This window comes from Salmo salar, chromosome ssa09 (assembly GCF_905237065.1).
Source record: "Salmo salar chromosome ssa09, Ssal_v3.1, whole genome shotgun sequence".
NCBI lineage: Eukaryota > Metazoa > Chordata > Actinopteri > Salmoniformes > Salmonidae > Salmo > Salmo salar.
Genome location: NC_059450.1, coordinates 106,917,564 through 106,937,408, shown reverse-complemented (window position 1 = coordinate 106,937,408; position 19,845 = coordinate 106,917,564). Strand labels below are relative to the sequence as shown.

General features: G+C 46.0%; 1 protein-coding gene across 1 annotated transcript in view; it reads left to right on the top strand.

Annotated features, from left to right (window-relative positions):
* Positions 1-19,845, top strand: part of LOC106612355 (collagen alpha-5(IV) chain) — a 143,974-nt gene that overhangs the window by 120,976 nt on the left and 3,153 nt on the right. The window contains exons 37-48 of the mRNA XM_014213415.2: positions 352-491; positions 749-875; positions 1,062-1,142; positions 1,235-1,336; positions 1,701-1,748; positions 4,306-4,491; positions 4,614-4,744; positions 5,100-5,172; positions 5,540-5,611; positions 11,411-11,536; positions 15,629-15,727; positions 19,618-19,830. Coding sequence (XP_014068890.1) covers positions 352-491; positions 749-875; positions 1,062-1,142; positions 1,235-1,336; positions 1,701-1,748; positions 4,306-4,491; positions 4,614-4,744; positions 5,100-5,172; positions 5,540-5,611; positions 11,411-11,536; positions 15,629-15,727; positions 19,618-19,830 — 1,398 coding nt within the window. The remainder of the gene's footprint in view (positions 1-351; positions 492-748; positions 876-1,061; positions 1,143-1,234; positions 1,337-1,700; positions 1,749-4,305; positions 4,492-4,613; positions 4,745-5,099; positions 5,173-5,539; positions 5,612-11,410; positions 11,537-15,628; positions 15,728-19,617; positions 19,831-19,845) is intronic.

The following is a 19,845-nucleotide window of genomic DNA, read 5'->3' as shown; positions in this document are numbered from 1 at the left end:
AGATTCTCTTCCTCAGTAGCATACAACAAATTCCTACTACATGTAGATAAAAAGCTGAAATTAATATGACATCCTGGCATTTAAAGCATACAAAATGTTCTACATTTCACATACTTTAAAATTGTATATTTTCGTATACATAATTTGTCTTTTTAGAGGCTTGACATATACAGAAGGACACTCCCAGGTTTCGGTCACTCCCGGCAGAAGTTCCCCTAGATATAGATCTAGGATCAGCTTCCCCTCCCTGAATCCTAACCATAACCATTGGAGGGGGTATTGCAAAACTGACCCAAGATCAGCATCTAGGGGCTACTTCACCCTATTCAGGTTTGTGTCCTTGCTGACCAGGTGTAAAGGGTGAGAAAGGGGGAACAGGAGTCCGTGGAGAGCCTGGTTCATCGGGAAGACCAGGTCCAAATGGAGTAAATGGAGTGAAAGGAGAGCCCAGCCTCCCTGGACCAGGAGCTAAAGGACGACGAGGAGAAAAGGTGAAAACCGAGTACAGTACCCGTGAGGGGCCTGTTTTTTTTCTTCCTGACATCACCTGATTTGACCAGGAAAAACTGATACATACGGATATAGAACAGCAACAATTAATATTTCAAATGATTTGCAATGTACAAATGTGTTCAGCAGAAATTAAGTCCAACCTCCTCCCCCTTCTCTCTCTCCTCTCTTGCATTCTTCCTTTCCTTCTCACTCTCTCATTCTCATATCTCTCTCGCTCTCTTCCTCTTTGTTTCAGGGAGTGCCAGGGTTTCCAGGTTTTCCAGGAGAGAAGGGGGAGATGGGTGTAGCGGGGAGGTTCGGAACCCTGGGGGCCATCGGCCCCACAGGACCCAAGGGAAGAGAAGGACTACAGGGATCACGAGGTCTCTGTCGCCCACTGAATAACAATCACTGTGCCGTACATGCAAACCCACACAACCTCCTCAGTAACGGATTTATAATAACTACTACAAAAATAACTTTCCACACACATGCACAAATGCACTCACACACACACACACACACACTCTATTTATTCTCACGGTATCTGTATCTCACGTCTTTCTTAGGACCTCCGGGACCAGCCGGGGAGAAGGGCATTAATGGTCTCCCAGGCAATGGTGGCTGTCATGGCCAGAATGGCCTGCAAGGTAATTTATAATGCATGTCCACACCTACTGAAATGCCATTAGACTTTCTGTGTGTGTTTGAGATCCAATTAAGCACTGCCTCTGTGTCACAGGGAGCCCAGGATTGGCTGGTGACCCAGGGATTGCAGGCCCCAGAGGTGCCCAGGGTCGAGACGGCATCCCTGGCCCAGCAGGAGAGAAAGGAGACATGGGAGGTCAGAGAACCCTACTACATTCAGAAAAAAGGGTTCCAAAGGGTTCTTTGGCTATTCCCATAGGACATGACTTTTTGGTTCCAGGTAGAACCCTCTGGGTTCTATCTGGAACCAAAAAGGTTATACCTGAAACCAAAAAGGGTTCTCCAAAGAGTTCTCCTATGGGGACAGCCAAATAACCCTTTAATGTTCTAGATAACAACTTTTTTTCTAAGAGTGTAAAACACTCCCTCCAGGGTTGGAGTCAATTCCAATTGAAGTCAGTCAATCCAGGAAGTGATTTGAATTTAAAATGTGAAAATTGAAAAACTTTACACATTCACAGAAATTATCTCTCTGTGTTGATTGTCTGTTCTCTCTACAGCCCCTGGCATTGGACCAAAAGGCACAGACGGAAAGACGGGCCAATCTGGTGAGTCTGTGCTACACACAGATACACTACATGGCCAAAACTATGTGGACATCTGCTCGTTGAACATCTCCTTCCAAAATCATGGGCATTAATTTGGAGTTGGTCCCCCCTTTGCTGCTATAAGAGCCACCACTCTTTTGGCAAGGCTTTCTGCTAGATGTTGGAACATTGCTGCGGGGACTTGCTTCCGTTCAGCCACAAGAGCATTAGTGAGGTCGGGCACTGATGTTGGGCAATAAGGCCGGGCTCGCAGTCGTCGTTCCAATTCATCCCAAAGGTGTTCGATGGGGTTGAGGTCAGGGCTCTGTGCAGGACAGTAGAGTTCTTCCACACCGATCTCAACAAACCATTTCTGTATGGACCTCGCTTCGTGCATGGCGGGATTTTCCTGTTGAAACAGGAAAGGGCCTTCCCCAAACTGTTGCCACAACGTTGGAGGCACAGAATATTTTAGACGTCATTGTATACTGTAGCTTTAAGATTTCCCTTCACTGGAACTAAGGGGTCTAGCCTAAACCATGAAAAACAGCCCCAGACTATTATTTCTTCTCCACCAAACGTTACAGTTGGCTCTATGCATTGTGGCAGGTAGCGTTCTCCTGACATCCGCCAAACCCAGATTTGTCCATTGGATTGCCAGATGGTGAAGCGTGATTCATCACTCCAGAGAACGTGTTTCCACTTCCCAAAGTCCAATGGCGGCGAGCTTTACACCACTGCAGCCGACGCTTGGCATTGCGCATGGTGATCTTAGGCTTGTGTGCGGATGCTCGGCCATGGAGACCCATTTCATAGAGCTCCCGATGAACAGTTCTGGTGCTGACGTTGCTTCCAGAGGCAGTTTGGAACTCGGTAGTGAGTGTTGCAACTGAGGACAGACAATTTTTATGCGCTACATGCTTAAGCACTTGGCGGTCCTGTTCTGTGAGCTTGATGTTCCTAGAAGTTTCCACTTCACAATAACAACACTTATAGTTGACCGGTGCAGCTCTAGCAGGGCAGAAATTTGACGAACTGACTTGTTGGAAAGGTGGCATTCTATGAAGGTGCCAAGTTGACAGTCACTGAGCTCTTCAGTATGGGCCATTGATCTTCCAATATTTGTCTATGGAGATTGCATGGCTTTGTGCTCAATTGTATACACCTGTCAGCAACGGGTGTAGCTGAAATAGCTGAATTCACTAATTTGAAGGGGTGTCCACATACTGTAGTTGCATGCATGTGTTTTGTTGTACAATATAGGTGTCGTGTCTCTGACTATGATTAAATTATATAAAGTGCTATTTTATCAAATTGATTACCTAACGTTTAATTGATTACGTGATTGAATTAAACCATGCAACAATTAAACCATTAATAACCTGGGGTACCACGGAAGCATTCATTTATATAGAGAGGTTATCTCCCGAATCCACTCTCTTAAAGATCTGAAGATCTTTTATATCAATAGCAGTCAATTATTAATCGTCACCTTATTCAATCTCATTCTGATGGTCGTAAAGTACTTGGTTATCTGCACGAACCCTGGCTAACAAGTTGAATCAGCAATACAAAAATTGGCTTAATTATTTGTTTACTAAATACCTAAATAATCACACAGAATTACATATAGACAGGATAGATCATACATCGATTACTAATTATGTCATGAGAAGCCCCATCACAACTTTTTCAGCGTGGTGATCGTCACCCCCACGTGATCTGATCTCATGTAAATTCCGTTAGATAGAGTTTTCGTTCAACCGTTCGCAACCGCAGCTCACGCCAGGGTTTGCTTAGTCTAACGTGAATATGGTCACGGGGGGCTTTTGTACTGGGGAAGAGAAGGGTGTGTTTCATCCCTCTCCAACCAATGTCTGTTCACTTGGAAGTGGCCACTGAGTGAGCATAAGTTTACTTATGAAAACAATTCTCTCATTTAGAAGCTAAAATGACATTTAATCTTCTCACAAATAGTTTCATATTTAAACATTTAAATTGCACAACAATTCCATGTAAATCTGATAACTAGAATGTGTAGACTTTCCAAGATACAATGTATGTTGTCCTATCATCAGATATAATGTCCCAGGCAACAACTGATCTGACATCATATTCTTTAAGTGCCAACAGACCCTTTCAACTGGTTGAGAAAGGGAAATATTGTTCCATTCCCCAACCTTTTGAAGTTACCATACTTTCACTATGTTAACAAAGGGCTTTCCAAGAGTCCATTCTGTAGAGTGGAGAGAAAAGGGGGAAAGGTATTTATGGGGGGGTCATAAACCTCACCCAACAGAGCAACATCATGACATAGGATATACCATGTAAACCATGTGTGCGTCCCAATAATATCTCCTGTCATCTCTATGCTAGTTAGCGACGTTTACTCCCTTCAAATAGCATGTTGTTTAGAATGTTAAGACAGTGAAATGGGGTTAGTAAAGTCACCTCAAGGCTCAGCAGCTCTGGGTCTCTCAACCTATAGTGCTATCAGATGGTAATGATTCCCTCCCAAGTGTTGAATGCTACAAAAAGATATCCCTTCATTGATCTGTTCATCTGACTGTTTCTGTAGGACTTAAGGGGGATGTGGGGATACCTGGCCGCTTTGGCCCTCCTGGTCCCTCAGGGCCTTTGGGGGACATTGGACCTCCAGGCCCCCCTGGTCCTATGGGACTGTCTGGAAGTCCTGGCCGGGATGGAATGTGCTTTGAAGGGCTAAAAGGAGACCGTGGACAAAATGGTGTCCCTGGACCCCAAGGTGTGTAGGCTGCATCTCAAAGGATACCCTCTTCCCTACTTGTGACTAGAGCCCTCTTTTTATTTTTTTTGGCTTCATTGCTTCCATGACCTCTGAGCCTGCTCCCCCCTCTGTGTATTTAGGTATGCAGGGGCCACGGGGACCTCCTGGTCCACCGGGACCTGGCTTTAAAGGAGATAAAGGGAACAAAGGTGCCATGGGCCTCCTTGGTACGCCTGGGTATAGAGGAGACACAGGGGTACAGGGCAGACCGGTGAGTCACACACCACTGATTTACTCACCCATGATTAAAGGTAGACTCCGTGAGATGACATCATCATAAACGTTGGGCCAACTTCCCACTTATAGACAGATATCCACATAAATTGTTGCCCCTTCCCAATGTGAATGTGTAACAAGGGAGAGTCCCCACATGAAGAGCCAATAAATAGTCATTATTCATAAAGATGTCACCTTGCACACACACGTGAATTAAGGGTGAAGTTTCCCCTAATTACAAATCTAGTAGCATTTCCCCCTCCCCCAATCCTAACCTTAACCAGTAGTGGGGAAAATGCAAAACTGACCCAAGACCGAATGGGTGTGCTGAATAGGATGTGTATTCACAGGGTAATGATGGCAATCCAGGTGGTTTGGGAGTCAAAGGGGAGATGGGACAGTTAGGAGACATCGGACCAAACGGTAATAACCAATCTGACACCTTATTAACAACCTCCATACTTTATACATGCATTCAGAATGTAATTTCTGTTACTATACTGTAGGTCAGAGCTGCAACCTTCATCTGGGGAAGGCAATCCATAATGTTACTGTGGCAATCCAACATTTGACTGTAGTCTCAGACCGCAATACTTGCATGACTGTTAATGACATGCTAACATACTCTAAGTCAGCAACTCTCACTGTATAGCAAACATCTCACAACATCCTATACTGTAGTGTTATTTATTTGTGCAGTTATCTTAACTAAAATCAGTGTCAATGAATCAACCAATGTCCTTTTTATTGTGTTTTTTACAAATATATGACACAATGTGTGGTGTTTCAGGTCAGAAAGGAGATGCAGGACCTGCAGGACCTGTAGGTTGCCTTGGACAGAAAGGGCAGCCTGGAGCACCAGGTAGGATGAGCACTCACACCTAGGGTCCTGAGTTTTTCCTGGTCAGGTCACATGGTCAGTTATGTTGGGCCCTCCAATGGACACGAACTGACCAGGAATTCTGTAAAAATTGCTGCCATTTTACGGGCTCCTAACCAATTCTGCTATTTTGTGTATTTTTTTAATTGTTTGTAACTTATTTTGTATATGATGTTGACGCTACCATCTCTTATGACCGAAAAGAGCTTCTGGATATCAGAACAGCGATTACTCAACTCGAACTGGACAAAGATGTTTTATGTAATGTGTCTGATGCGAAGGATATAATGCTGCTTCCAGACAAGGCCCAAATCCCCATCATTCGCATGAAGAAAATAAGGAAATACAGGGGATGGAGATCAGGGTGCCTTGTGAGAATTCGTCGACGAGTGGGTAACCCGCCTTTACCACCCGTTCTATTGGCCAACGTGCAATCACTGGAAAATAAACTGGATAAGCTCCGTTCGTGTAACGGTTGTCGTTGGGTAGAGAGGACCAAGGCGCAGCGGGTTGCATGTTCATCATTATATTTATTTAAATAAATGTGAACACAGAAAAACAAGAAAACAAAGAACGACAGACTGACAGTTTCACAGGCTAATACTCACAGCAGTGCGAAATACAACTACCCACAAACTACAAACAAAACACATAACTATATGTAGGACTCTCAATCAGAGGCAACTAAAAACACCTGCCTCCAATTGAGAGTCCAACACCCAATTACCTAGACATAGAAATACAAAGAACTAGAATGAACCTAGAAATACAAAACATAGAACATAAACCAAAACCCGGAAATAATAAATCAAACACCCCTACAATATTACCACTCAAACTAAACCATATAACACAAATACCCTTCTGTGTCACGTCCTGACCAGCAGATGGAGCTATTGTATTAGTTTTGGGGTCAGGACGTGGCAGTTTTGTGTGTGTGTATGTTTGTTGGTGATTGGGACTTCCAATTGAAGGCAGGTGTGTTGAGTTGCCTTTGATTGGAAGTCCTATATAGGTGTGTGTGTTTTTCTTTGGGGTTGTGGGTAGTTGTTTTTGCACTGCGTTTGTAGAGCCTGTAAAACTGTTGCTGTTGTCACCTTTATTGTTTTGTCAGTGAATACTTTACTCCTTTTTTAAAAATTAAAACCATGAGTATTCACATTCCCGCTGCGCCTTGGTCCTCTTCTCTCCAGTACGACATTTTCCGTGACGAGTACGACATTTTTTGTGACAGAACTACCCACCACCAAAGGACCAAGCAGCGGACGAACGAGGAGGAAGGATGGACCTGGGAGTACAAGTTAAGGGAGCTAAGGGAACCCGAGAGGCAGCCCCAATAAAAAAAAATGGGGGGGGGGGCACAAGGGCTGTTTGACGGGGCAAAGATGGAGCCCCAGGCCAGCTCCCCGCACTAGCCCTGAGGTGCGTGTCTCCAGGCTGGCACATCCAGTACCAGCCCCACGCATCAGGCGTCTAGTGCGTCAGCCCAGCCTCGCCAGTCAACAGTCACCAGAGCTGCCCGCCAGTCAAGAGTCACCAGAGCTGCCCGCCAGTCAAGAGTCACCAGAGCTGCCCGCCAGTCAAGAGTCGCCAGAGCTGCCCGCCAGTCGTAAGTCGCCAGAGCTGCCCGCCAGTCGTAAGTCGCCAGAGCTGCCCGCCAGTCGTAAGTCGCCAGAGCTGCCCGCCAGTCGTAAGTCGCCAGAGCTGCCCGCCAGTCGTAAGTCGCCAGAGCTGCCCGCCAGTCGTAAGTCGCCAGAGCTGCCCGCCAGTCGTAAGTCGCCAGAGCTGCCCGCCAGTCGTGAAGTCGCCAGAGCTGCCCGCCAGTCGTAAGTCGCCAGAGCTGCCCGCCAGTCGTAAGTCGCCAGAGCTGCCCGCCAGTCGTAAGTCGCCAGAGCTGCCCGCCAGTCGTAAGTCGCCAGAGCTGCCCGCCAGTCGTGAGTCGCCAGAGCTGCCCGCCAGTCGTGAGTCGCCAGAGCTGCCCGCCAGTCGTAAGTCGCCAGAGCTGCCCGCCAGTCAAGAGTCGCCAGAGCTGCCCGCCAGTCAAGAGTCGCCAGAGCTGCCCGCCAGTCAAGAGTCGCCAGAGCTGCCCGCCAGTCAAGAGTCGCCAGAGCTGCCCGCCAGTCAAGAGTCGCCAGAGCTGCCCGCCAGTCGTAAGTCGCCAGAGCTGCCCGCCAGTCGTAAGTCGCCAGAGCCGCCCGCCAGTCGTAAGTCGCCAGAGCCGCCCGCCAGTCAGGAGCTGCCAGAGCCGCCCGCCAGTCAGGAGCCGCCAGAGTGGCCCGTCTGCCCGGAGATGCCAGAGTGGCCCGTCTGCCCGGAGCCGCCAGAGTGGCCCGACTGCCCGGAGCCGCCCGAGTGGCCCGACTGCCCGGAGCCGCCCGAGTGGCCCGACTGCCCGGAGCCGCCCGAGTGGCCCGACTGCCCGGAGCCGCCCGAGTGGCCCGACTGCCCGGAGCCGCCCGAGTGGCCCGACTGCCCGGAGCCGCCCGAGTGGCCCGACTGCCCGGAGCCGCCCGAGTGGCCCGACTGCCCGGAGCCGCCCGAGTGGCCCGACTGCCCGGAGCCGCCCGAGTGGCCCGACTCCCGGAGCCGCCCGAGTGGCCCGACTGCCCGGAGCCGCCCGAGTGGCCCGACTGCCCTCCGGCCCAGCCCGAGTGGCCCGACTGTCCTCCGGCCCAGCCCGAGTGGCCCGACTGTCCTCCGGCCCAGACCGAGTGGCCCGACTGTCCTCCGGCCCAGCCCGAGTGGCCCGACTGTCCTCCGGCCCAGCCCGAGTGGCCCGACTGTTCTCCGGCCCAGCCCGAGTGGCCCGACTGTCCTCCGGCCCAGCCCGAGTGGCCCGTCTGCCCGGCGCAGCTATCGGCGCCACCGAAGTGGGCGACGCCGAGGGTGGAACAAGGTCCTGCACCTGAGCCACCTCCAGGATAGGTGGGTTGGGGAGGGAGGGTGTAGCACAGTGCCGTCGTTGACGGCAGCCACCCTCCCTTCCCTCCCTTATTGTTTAGGGGTTATTGTTTAATGGGTTTTGTTGTGGATTTTTTGGGGGTGTTTTCTGTTGGTAGGTGCATTCTGGGGTCTGCACCTTGGGGGGGGGGTACTGTCACGTCCTGACCAGCAGCAGATGGAGCTATTGTATTAGTTTTGGGGTCAGGACGTGGCAGTTTTGTGTGTGTGTATGTTTGTTGGTGATTGGGACTTCCAATTGAAGGCAGGTGTGTTGAGTTGCCTTTGATTGGAAGTCCTATATAGGTGTGTGTGTTTTTCTTTGGGGTTGTGGGTAGTTGTTTTTGCACTGTGTTTGTAGAGCCTGTAAAACTGTTGCTGTTGTCACCTTTATTGTTTTACCAGTGAATACTTTACTCCTTTTTTTAAATTAAAACCATGAGTATTCACATTCCCGCTGCGCCTTGGTCCTCTTCTCTCCAGTACGACATTTTCCGTGACGAGTAGGACATTTTTTGTGACATTCTGCCACGTCCTGACCAAATACTAATACAATTACTCCCTCTGCTGGTCAGGACGTGACAGTTCGAGACGATCTTACCAACGGGACAATGAAAACTGTAATTTCTTATGTTTCACCGAGTCGTGGCTGAACAACGACGCGAATAATATACAGTTGGCTGAGTTTTCCGTGCATCGGCAGGACAGAACAGCTACGTCCAGTAAGACTAGGGGTGGGGGTGTGTGTCTATTTGTCAATAACAGCTGGTGCACCATGTCTAATATTAAGGTAGTCTCGAGGTATTTCCTCACCTGAGATAGAGTACCTCATGATAAGCCTCTGAACCACACTATCTACCAATTTTCATCCAAATTTTTCGTAGTTGTCTGTATACCACCAAAACCGACGCTGGCACTAAGACCAAACTCAACGAGCTGTATAACGTCATAAGCAAACAAGAAAATGCTCATACAGAAGGGTCTCTCCTAGTGGCCAGGGACTTTAATGCAGGCAAACTTAAAACCGTTTTACTTCATTTCAACCAGCATGTCACATGTGCAACCAGAGGAAAATAAACTCTAGACCACCTTTACTCCACACATAGAGAAGCATACAAAGCTCTCCCTCGTCCTCCATTTGGAAAATCTGACCATAATTCTATCCTCCTGATTGCTGCTTACAAGCAAAAACTAAAGCAGGAAGCACCAGTGACTCAGTCAATATGGATGTGGTCAGATGACGCGGATGCTACGCAACAAGACTGTTTTCCTAGCACAGACTGGAATATGTTCATTGGCATTGAGGAATACACCACCTCAGTCACCGGCTTCATCAATAAGTGCATTGATATCGTCGTCACCACAGTGGCCATACGTACATATCCCAACCAGAAGCCATGGATTACAGGAAACATCCGCACCGAGGTAAAGGCTAGAGCTGTCGCTTTCAAGGAGCGGGACACTATTCCGGACGCTTATAAGAAATCCCGCTATCCCCTCAGATGAACCCTCAAACAGGCAAAGCATCAATACAGGACTAAGATTGAATCCTACTACATCGGCTCTGACGCTCATTGGATGTGGCAGGGCTTGCAAACTATTAAGGACTACAAAGGGAACCCCAGCCATGAGCTGCCCAGTGACACGAACCTACCAGCCTTTTATGCTCGCTTCGAGGCAAGCAACACTGAAGCATGCATGAGAGCACCAGCTGTTCCGGATAACTATGTGATCACGCTCTCCGTAGCCGATGTGAGCAAGACCTTTAAGCGGGGCCAGGCGGATTACCAGGAAATGTATTCCGAGCATGCGCTGACCAACTGGCAAGTGTCTTCACTGACATTTTCAACCTCTCCCTGTCAGTGTCTGTAATACCTACATGTGTCAAGCAGACCACCATAGTCCCTATGCCCAAGAAAGCGAAGGTTACCTGCCTAAATGACTACCCCCCTGTAACTCCCGTTGTTAGCCATGAAGTGCTTTAAAAGGCAACACCATCATCCCGGAAACCCCATACCCACTTCAATTTGCATACCGCCCCAACAGATCCACAGATGATCAAGATCTCAATCGCGCTTCACACTGCCCTTTCCCAGCTGTACAAAAGGAACACCTATGTGAGAATGCTGTTCATTGACTACAGCTCAGCGTTCAACACCATATTGCCCACAAAGCTCAACATTAAGTTACGGACCCTGGAACAAAACTCCTCCCTCTGCAACTGGATCATAGACTTCCTAACGGGCCGCCCCAAGGTGGTAAGGTTAGGCAACAACACATCTGCCATGCTGATCCTCAACACGGGGGCACCTCAGGGGTGTGTGCTTAGTTCCCTCCTGTTCACCCACAACTGCATGGCCAAGCCTGACTCCAACAGCATCATTATGTTTGCTGATGACACAACGGTGGTAGGCCTGATCACCGACAACGATGAGACAGCCTAGGATTCTTCTATGGGGACAGCCGAAGAACCCTTTTAGGTTCTAGATAGTGTAACTGCACTCTTAGGAAAAAAGGTGCTATCTAGAACTTAAAAGGGTTATTCGGCTGTCCCCATAGAAGATTCCTTTGAAGAACCCTTTTTCGGTTCCAGGTAGAACCCTATTGGGTTCCATGTAGAACCCTATGGGGAAAGTGTTCTACATGGAACCAATAGGGTTCTACCTGGAACCGAAAAAGGGTTCTTCAAAAGTGTTTTTCCTCGAACCAAAAAGGGTTCTTCAAAGGATTCTTCTATGGGGACAGCCTAATAACCCTTTTATGTTCTAGATAGCACCTTTTTTCCTGAGAGTGCAGTTACACTCAGTGGTTATCCTGAGGTTTGATGGTGCTGTTTTGCAGGGCCTAAGGGGAATGATGTTCACACCATGGTGAAACTGATCCCTGGAGAACAGGGGCTGCCGGGTGACCTGGGGGGCAGAGGAGAGCCTGGACCCACAGGAGCTCAGGGACGCAACGGACCACCAGGTACATGAATGGATTGTGGGTGTGAGCTGGTGTGGGTTTGTGTGCATGCGTGGCTGTGTGTGTGGGTTTCTTTGAGATGTCTGATGTGCGGAGTACGATGTACAGTGCATTCGAAATATATTCAGACCCCTTTACTTTTTCCATATTTTGTTACGTTACAGCCTCATTCTAAAATTGATTAAATAAAACAATTTCCTCATTTTTTATTTCACCTTTATTTAACCAGGTAGGCTAGTTGAGAACAAGTTCTCATTTGCAACTGTGACCTGGCCAAGATAAAGCATAGCAATTCGACACATACAACAATACAGAGTTACACATGGAATAAACAAAACATACAGTCAATAATACAGTAGAACAAAAGAAAACAAAAGGTCTATATACAGTGAGTGCAAATGAGGTAAGTTAAGGCAATAAATAGGCCATGGTGGCAAAGTAATTACAATATAGCAATCAAACACTGGAATGGTAGATGTGCAGAAGATGAATGTGCAAGTAGAGATACTGGGGTGCAAAGGAGCAAGATAAATACAGTATGGGGATGAGGTAGGTAGATAGATGGGCTATTCACAGGTGCAGTGATCTGTGAGCTGCTCTGACAGCTGGTGCTTAAAGCTAGTGAGGGAGATATGAGTCTCCAGCTTCAGAGGTTTTTGCAGTTCGTTCCAGTCATTGGCAGCAGGGAACTGGAAGGAAAGACGACCAAAGGAGGAATTGGCTTTGGGGGTGACCAGTGAGATATACCTGCTGGAGCGCGTGCTACGAGTGGGTGCTGCTATGGTGACCAGTGAGCTGAGATAAGGCGAGGCTTTACATAGCAAAGACTTGTAGATAACCTGTAGCCAGTGGGTTTGGCGACGAGTATGAAGTGAGGGCCAACCAACGAGAACGTACAGGTCGCAATGGTGGGTAGTGTATGGGGCTTTGGTGACAAAACGGATGGCACAGTGATAGACTGCATCCAGTTTGTTGAGTAGAGTGTTGGAGGCTATTTTATAGATGACATCACCGAAGTCGAGGATCGGTAGGATGGTCAGTTTTACGAGGGTATGTTTGGCAGCATGAGTGAAGGATGCTTTGTTGCGATATAGGAAGCCGATTCTAGATTTAATTTTGGATTGGAGATGCTTAATGTAAGTCTGGAAGGAGAGTTTACAGTCTAACCAGACTCATCAATCTACACACAATATCCCATAATGACAAAGTGAAAGCTGGTTTTTAGACATTTTTGTCTAAAAAAACTAGAGATACCTTATTTACATAAGAATTCAGACCCTTTGCTATGAGACTCCAAATTGAGCTCAGGTGCATCCTGTTTCCATTGATCATCCTTGAGATGTTTCTACAACTTAATTGGAGTCCACCTGTGGTAAATTAAATTGATTGGACATGATTTGACAAGGCACACACCTATCTGTATAAGGTCCCACACATGACAGTGCATGTCAGAGCAAAAACCAAGCCACAAGGTCAAAGGAATTGTCCGTAGAGCTCCGAGACAGGATTTTGTCCAGGCACAGATCTATGGAAGGGTACCAAAAAATGTCTGCAGCATTGAAGGTCCTGAAGAACACAGTGGCCTCCATCATTCTTAAATGGAATAAGTTTGGAATCACCCGGCCAAACTGAGCAATCGGGGGAGAAGGGCCTTGGTCACAAAGGTGACCAAAAACCCAATGGATCGCCAGAGTTCCTCTGTGGAGATGGTTGTCCTGTTGAAAGGTCATCCCATCTCTGCAGCACTCCACCAATCAGGTCTTTATGGTAGAGAGGCCAGAAAGAAGCCACTCCTCAGTAAAAGGCACATGACATCCCACTTGGATTTTGCCAAAAGGCACCTAAAGGACTCTCAGACGATGAGAAACAAGATTCTTTGGTCTGATGAAACCAAGATTGAACTATTTGGCCTGAATGCCAAGTGTCACGTCTGGAGGAAATCTGGCACCATCCCTACGGTGAAGCATGGTGGTGGCCACGTCATGCTGTGGGTATGTTTTTCAGGGACTAGGAGACTAGTCAGGATCAAGGTAAAGATGAATGGAGCAAAATACACAGAGATCCTTGATGAAAACCTGCTCCAGAGCGCTCAGGACCTCAAATTGGGCTAAGGTTCACCTTCCAACAGGACAACGACCCTAAGCACACAGCCAAGATCCTAACGCAGCAGTGGCTTCGGGGCAAGTCTCTGAATGTCCTTGAGTGGCCCAGCCAGTGCCCGGACTTGAACCCGATCAAACATCTCTGGAGAGACCTGAAAATAGCTGTGCGGCGATGCTCCCCATCCAACCTGATAGAGTTTGAGAGGATCTGCTGAGTAGAATGGGAGTACTCACCAAATACAGGTGTGCCAAACTTGTAGCTTCATATCCAAGAAGGCTATAACCGTTGCCAAAGGTGCTTCAACAAAGAACTACAGTGGGGCAAAAAAGTATTTAGTCAGCCACCAATTGTGCAAGTTCTCCCACTTAAAAAGATGAGAGAGGCCTGTAATTTTCATCATAGGTACACTTCAACTATGACAGACAAAATTAGAAGAAAAAAATCCAGAAAATCACATTGTAGGATTTTTACTGAATTTATTTGCAAATTATGGTGAATATAAGTATTTGGCCACCTACAAACAAGCAAGATTTCTGGCTCTCACAGACCTGTAACTTCAACTTTAAGAGGCTCCTCTGTCCTCCACTCGTTACCTGTATTAATGGCACCTGTTTGAACTTGTTATCAGTATAAAAGACACCTGTCCACAACCTCAAACAGTCACACTCCAAACTCCACTATGGCCAAGACCAAAGAGCTGTCAAAGGACACCAGAAACAAAATTGTAGACCTGCACCAGGCTGAGAAGACTGAATCTACAATAGGTAAGCAGCTTGGTTTGAAGAAATCAACTATGGGAGCAATTATTAGGAAATGGAAGACATACAAGACCACTCATAATCTCCCTCGATCTGGGGCTCCACGCAAGATCTCACCCCGTGGGGTCAAAATGATCACAAGATCGGTGAGCAAAAATCCCAGAACCACACGGGGGGACCTAGTGAATGACCTGCAGAGAGCTGGGACCAAAGTAATAAAGCCTACCATCAGCAAGGGCATTGAAGATGAAACGTGGCTGGGTCTTTCAGCATGACAATGATCCCAAACACACCGCCCGGGCAACGAAGGAGTGGCTTCGTAAGAAGCATTTCAAGGTCCTGGAGTGGCCTAGCCAGTCTCCAGATCTCAACCCCATAGAAAATCTTTGGAGGGAGTTGAAAGTCCGTGTTGTCCAGCGACAACCCCAAAACATCACTGCTCTAGAGGAGATCTGCATGGAGGAATGGGCCAAAATACCAGCAACAGTGTGTGAAAACCTTGTGAAGACTTACAGAAAACGTTTGACCTGTGTCATTGCCAACAAAGGGTATATAACAAAGTATTGAGATAAACTTTTGTTATTCACCAAATACTTATTTTCCACCATAATTTGCAAATAAATTCATAAAAAATCCTACAATGTGATTTTCTGGATTTTTATTTCAAATTTTGTCCGTCATAGTTGAAGTGTACCTATGATGATTACAGGCCTCTCTCATCTTTTTAAGTGGGACAACTTGCACAATTGCTGGCTGACTAAATACTTTTTTGCCCCACTGTTAGTAAAGGGTCTGCATTCTTATGTAAATGTGATATTTCCGTTTTTTTATTTTTTTATATAAATGTGCAAACATGTCTAAGAACCTGTTTTTGCTTTGTCATTCTAGGGTATTCTGTGTAGATTGAGGGGAAAAAACTATTCAATACATTTTAGAATAAGGCTGTAATGTAACAAATGTGGAAAAAGTCAAGGGTTCTGAATACTTGCTGAATGTACTGAACATTATCTATGAAATGCTTGAGTAATTTTGACATTTAAAAAAATAATCATGCAGATTTGACGTTTTCAGCCATCTGTGATCATGCCTAATGAGTGTGACATTCACTAACCACTACATAGGTAGATGACTCCCTACAGATCCTCATAGGCCTCAAACTAAAGTGTATCAAGGATTCACTCATCAGTATTATGTCCAGTTCATCACTGAAGCCATGTGTTATTGTCCCCTGCAGGACTCCCAGGTCCAAAAGGTGTCTTGGGCCTAGATGGGCCAGTAGGACTGCCTGGATTCCAGGCAGCCAAGGGAGACAGAGGGTTCCCTGGACCACAAGGTGGGCTTAATGGACTACCTACTAAGAGTTCCTCTTGTACCTTTTCTCAGGCAATTCCTCCATCAAAACAAACATATATTCTACTCATTCATAAAGCCTTTCAAATGTGATCATCCAGGGTTGGTCTGTGTAAGCCCACTGGGCTAAAGTTTAGGTGCTTTGCAACCGCCTCATTACATACAGAGAGAGAGAGGCCAAAACTGTGAACATATTTAAAAGATCTTATTGGGATAGGGGGCAGTATTTTCACGGCCGGATAAAAAACGTACCCGATTTAATCTGGTTATTACTACTGCCCAGAAACTAGAATATGCATATAATTAGTAGATTTGGATAGAAAACACTCTAAAGTTTCTAAAACTGTTTGAATGGTGTCTGTGAGTATAACAGAACTCATATGGCAGGCCAAAACCTGAGAAGATTGGAGATGCGCGTCCACAAGACGACTCAATTTTTTTCTTTCAGCCTTTGAATGAATACAACGTCGCCCGGTTGGAATATTATCGCTATTTTACGAGAAAAATAGCATAAAAATTGATTTTAAACAGCGTTTGACATGCTTCGAAGTACGGTAATGGAATATTTAGAAATCTTTTGTCACGAAAAGCGCTCCCTTCGGATAGTGACTTGAACGCACGAACAAAATGGAGGTATTTGAATATAACTATGGATTATTTGGAACCAAAACAACATTTATTGTTGAAGTAGAAGTCCTGGGAGTGCATTCTGACGAAGAACAGCAAAGGTAATCCAATTTTTCTTATAGTAAATCTGAGTTTGGTGAGGGCTAAACTTGGTGGGTGTCAAATTAGCTAGCCATGATGGCTGGGCTATGTACTCAGAATATTGCAAAATGTGCTTTCGCCAAAAAACTATTTTAAAATCTGACACTGCGATTGCATAAAGGAGTTCTGTATCTATAATTCTTAAAATAATTGTTATGTTTTTTGTCAACGTTTATCGTGAGTAATTTAGTAAATTCACCGGAAGTTTTCGGTGGGTATGCTAGTTCTGAACATCACATGCTAATGTAAAAAGCTGGTTTTTGATATAAATATGAACTTGATTGAACAAAACATGCATGTATTGTATAACATAATGTCCTAGGAGTGTCATCTGATGAAGATCATCAAAGGTTAGTGCTGCATTTAGCTGTGGCTTTGGTTTTTGTGACATATATGCTTGCTTTGAAAATGGCTGTGTGATTATTTTTGGCAGGGTACTCTCCTGACATAATCTAATGTTTTGCTTTCACTGTAAAGCCTTGTTGAAATCGGACAATGTGGTTAGATTAAGGAGAGTCTTGTCTTTAAAATGGTGTAAAATAGTAATATGTTTGAGAAATTGAAGTTATAGCATTTTTGAGGTATTTGTATTTCGTGCCACGCTCTACCATTGGATATTGGTGAGGCGTTCCGCTAGCGGAACGTCTGTCCCTAACAGGTTAAAACACACTTTTTTAGCTTTTCTTTTCCTTAGGGTGCTTTTTACAATATTAACGTCATAGTCAACATAGCTACTAAAACTAACACGTTAGTAAACCCACAATCCAATCCATGTGTACAATCACGCAGTACAGCATACTGCAAGCAGTTAGGCAGTTACACAGGCGGGCCCTGGTGGCATTTAAAATATATATATATTTAACCTTTATTTAACTAGGCAAGTCAGTTAAGAACAAATTCTGTATTTGGCAATACATTAATAAAACCGAAAACTTACCTTGAAAGAGTTGCGGTGTTGGATGTTGCGGTGTTAGCTAACATAAATAGCATTCCTCTCTGTTTTAGACAAAGTGGTTGAGTAGGCTAAATTAGCTGCTTTAGTTTGCTAAGTAAGTAAAAGTTCAACTAAGAATAATGAAATGAAAACATTTTACGCATACACATATTTTGCAGATGTTATTTCAATCTTCAACGTGCAGTAATCCCTAACAATACGCACAAATCCCCAAATAAATAAAGGAATTAATAAATATCAGAACGATAAATATACAGTATATGTATATGATGGTGTGTGTAGACAATATGAACAGTATATGAATAGAAAAAGTATGACAAACAGTAGTTATATAGAATGAGCCTTGACTAGAACAGTATATACATATGAAATGGGTAAAACAGTATTTAAACCTTATTAAAGTGACCAGAGTTCAATGACTATATACATAGGGTCTCTAAGGTGCAGGGTAGATTACCTGGCGGCTAGTAACAGTGACTCAGTTCAGGGCTGGGTACTGGGCGGAGGCCAGCTATTGGTGACTATTTGACAGTCTCTCTCTCACTCTCTGCTGCTTCTTCTTCATTTTTTAAGAAATTCATTTGTTCTAAACTATTCTCTCTATTTGAGTCAACTACTCACCACATATGCCCTGCAGTGCTATCTAGCTGTAGCTTATTCTCTCAGTACTAGATTCTCTGATCCTTTGATTGGATGGACAACATGTCGGTTGATGCTGCAAGAGCTCTGATTACTGTGTAAGTCTATGGAAGGGGGTGAGAACCCTGAGCCTCCTAGGTTTTGTATTGTGAAGTCAATGTACCCAGAGGGAGACGGAAAATAGGTGTCTTCTGGCTACACCATGGTGCTACCATAGAGGGTGCTGTTGAGACCTACTATAGACCTTTTTCGCAAAACAGTGACCCTTTACTCAGTACTCTGTTGAAGCACCTTTAGCAGCGATTCCAGCATCAAGTCTTCTTTGGTATGACGCTACAAACTTGGCACACCTGTATTTGGGAAGTTTCTTCTCAGCAGATCCTCTCAAGCTCTGCCAAGTTCGATGGGGAGCGTCGCTGCACAACTATTTTCAGGACTCTCCAGAGATGTTCGATCAGGTTCAAGTCCGTGCTCTGGCTGGGCCAGTCAAGAACATTCAGAAACTTGCCCTGAACCCACTGCTGCGTTGTCTTGGCTGTGTGCTTAGGGTTGTTGTCCTGTTGAAGGTGAACCTTTGTCCTAGTCTGAGGTCCTGAGCGCTCTGGAGCACGTTTTCATCAAGAATCTCTCTGCACTTTGCTCCGTCCATCTTTTCCTCAATTCTGACTTGTCTCCCAGTCCCTGCCGCTGAGAAACATCCCCATAGCATGATGCTGCCACCACCATGCTTCACTGTAGGGATGGTGCCAGGTTTCCTCCAGATGTGACACTTGGCATTTAGGCCAAAGAGTTCAATCTTGGTTTCATCAGACCAGAGAATCATGATTCTCATGGTCTGAGAGTCTTTAGGTGCCTTTTGGCAAACTCCAAGTGGGATGTCATGTGCCTTTTACTGAGGAGTGGCTTCCGTCTTGGCACTCTACCATAAAGGCCTAATTCGTAGAGTGCTGCAGAGCTGGTTGTTCTTCCATCTCCACAGAGGAACTCTAGAGCTCTGTCAGAGTGACCAAGTTCTTGGTCACCTCCTTGACCAAGGCCCTTCTCTCCCGATTGCTCAGTTTGGCCGGGCAACCAGCTCTACGAAGAGTCTTGGTGGTTCCAAACTTTTTCAATTTAAGAATGATGGAGGACACTGTGTTCTTGGGGACCTTCAATGCTGCAGAAATGTTTTGGTACTCTTCCCCAGATCTGTGCCTAGACACAATCTTGTATCGGAGCTCTACAGACAATTCTTTCGACCACTGACATGCACTCTGAATTGTGGGACCTTATATACAGGTCCAATCAATTGAATTTACCACAGGTGGACTCCAATCAAGTTGTAGAAACATCTCGAAAATGTGGAAAAAGTTAAGGGGTCTGAATACTTTCCGAAGGCTCTGTATACCAGAGGCTCCTCATCCATATATGGAATCTTACTTATTATCCCTGAATGTCTCAATTGCAGAGTGCCCAAAAGTGTTAAACAGTGTCTGTGAAAAGAAACTAAGTCCATCGGATTGTTTCCTCAGGTATCCAAGGTGAGCAGGGGACTCCAGGAGCCAAAGGCCCCCGGGGCTCTCCAGGTCCTTACTTTGCCGGGCCAATAGAGGACGGCTTCCTATTCACCCGTCACAGCCAGAGGCAGAATGTGCCCCAGTGCCCAGGGGGCAGCACCTTCATCTACTCCGGATACTCCCTCCTCTTCATCAATGGCAACAACAGAGGTCATGGCCAGGATCTGGGTATGAGTACACACA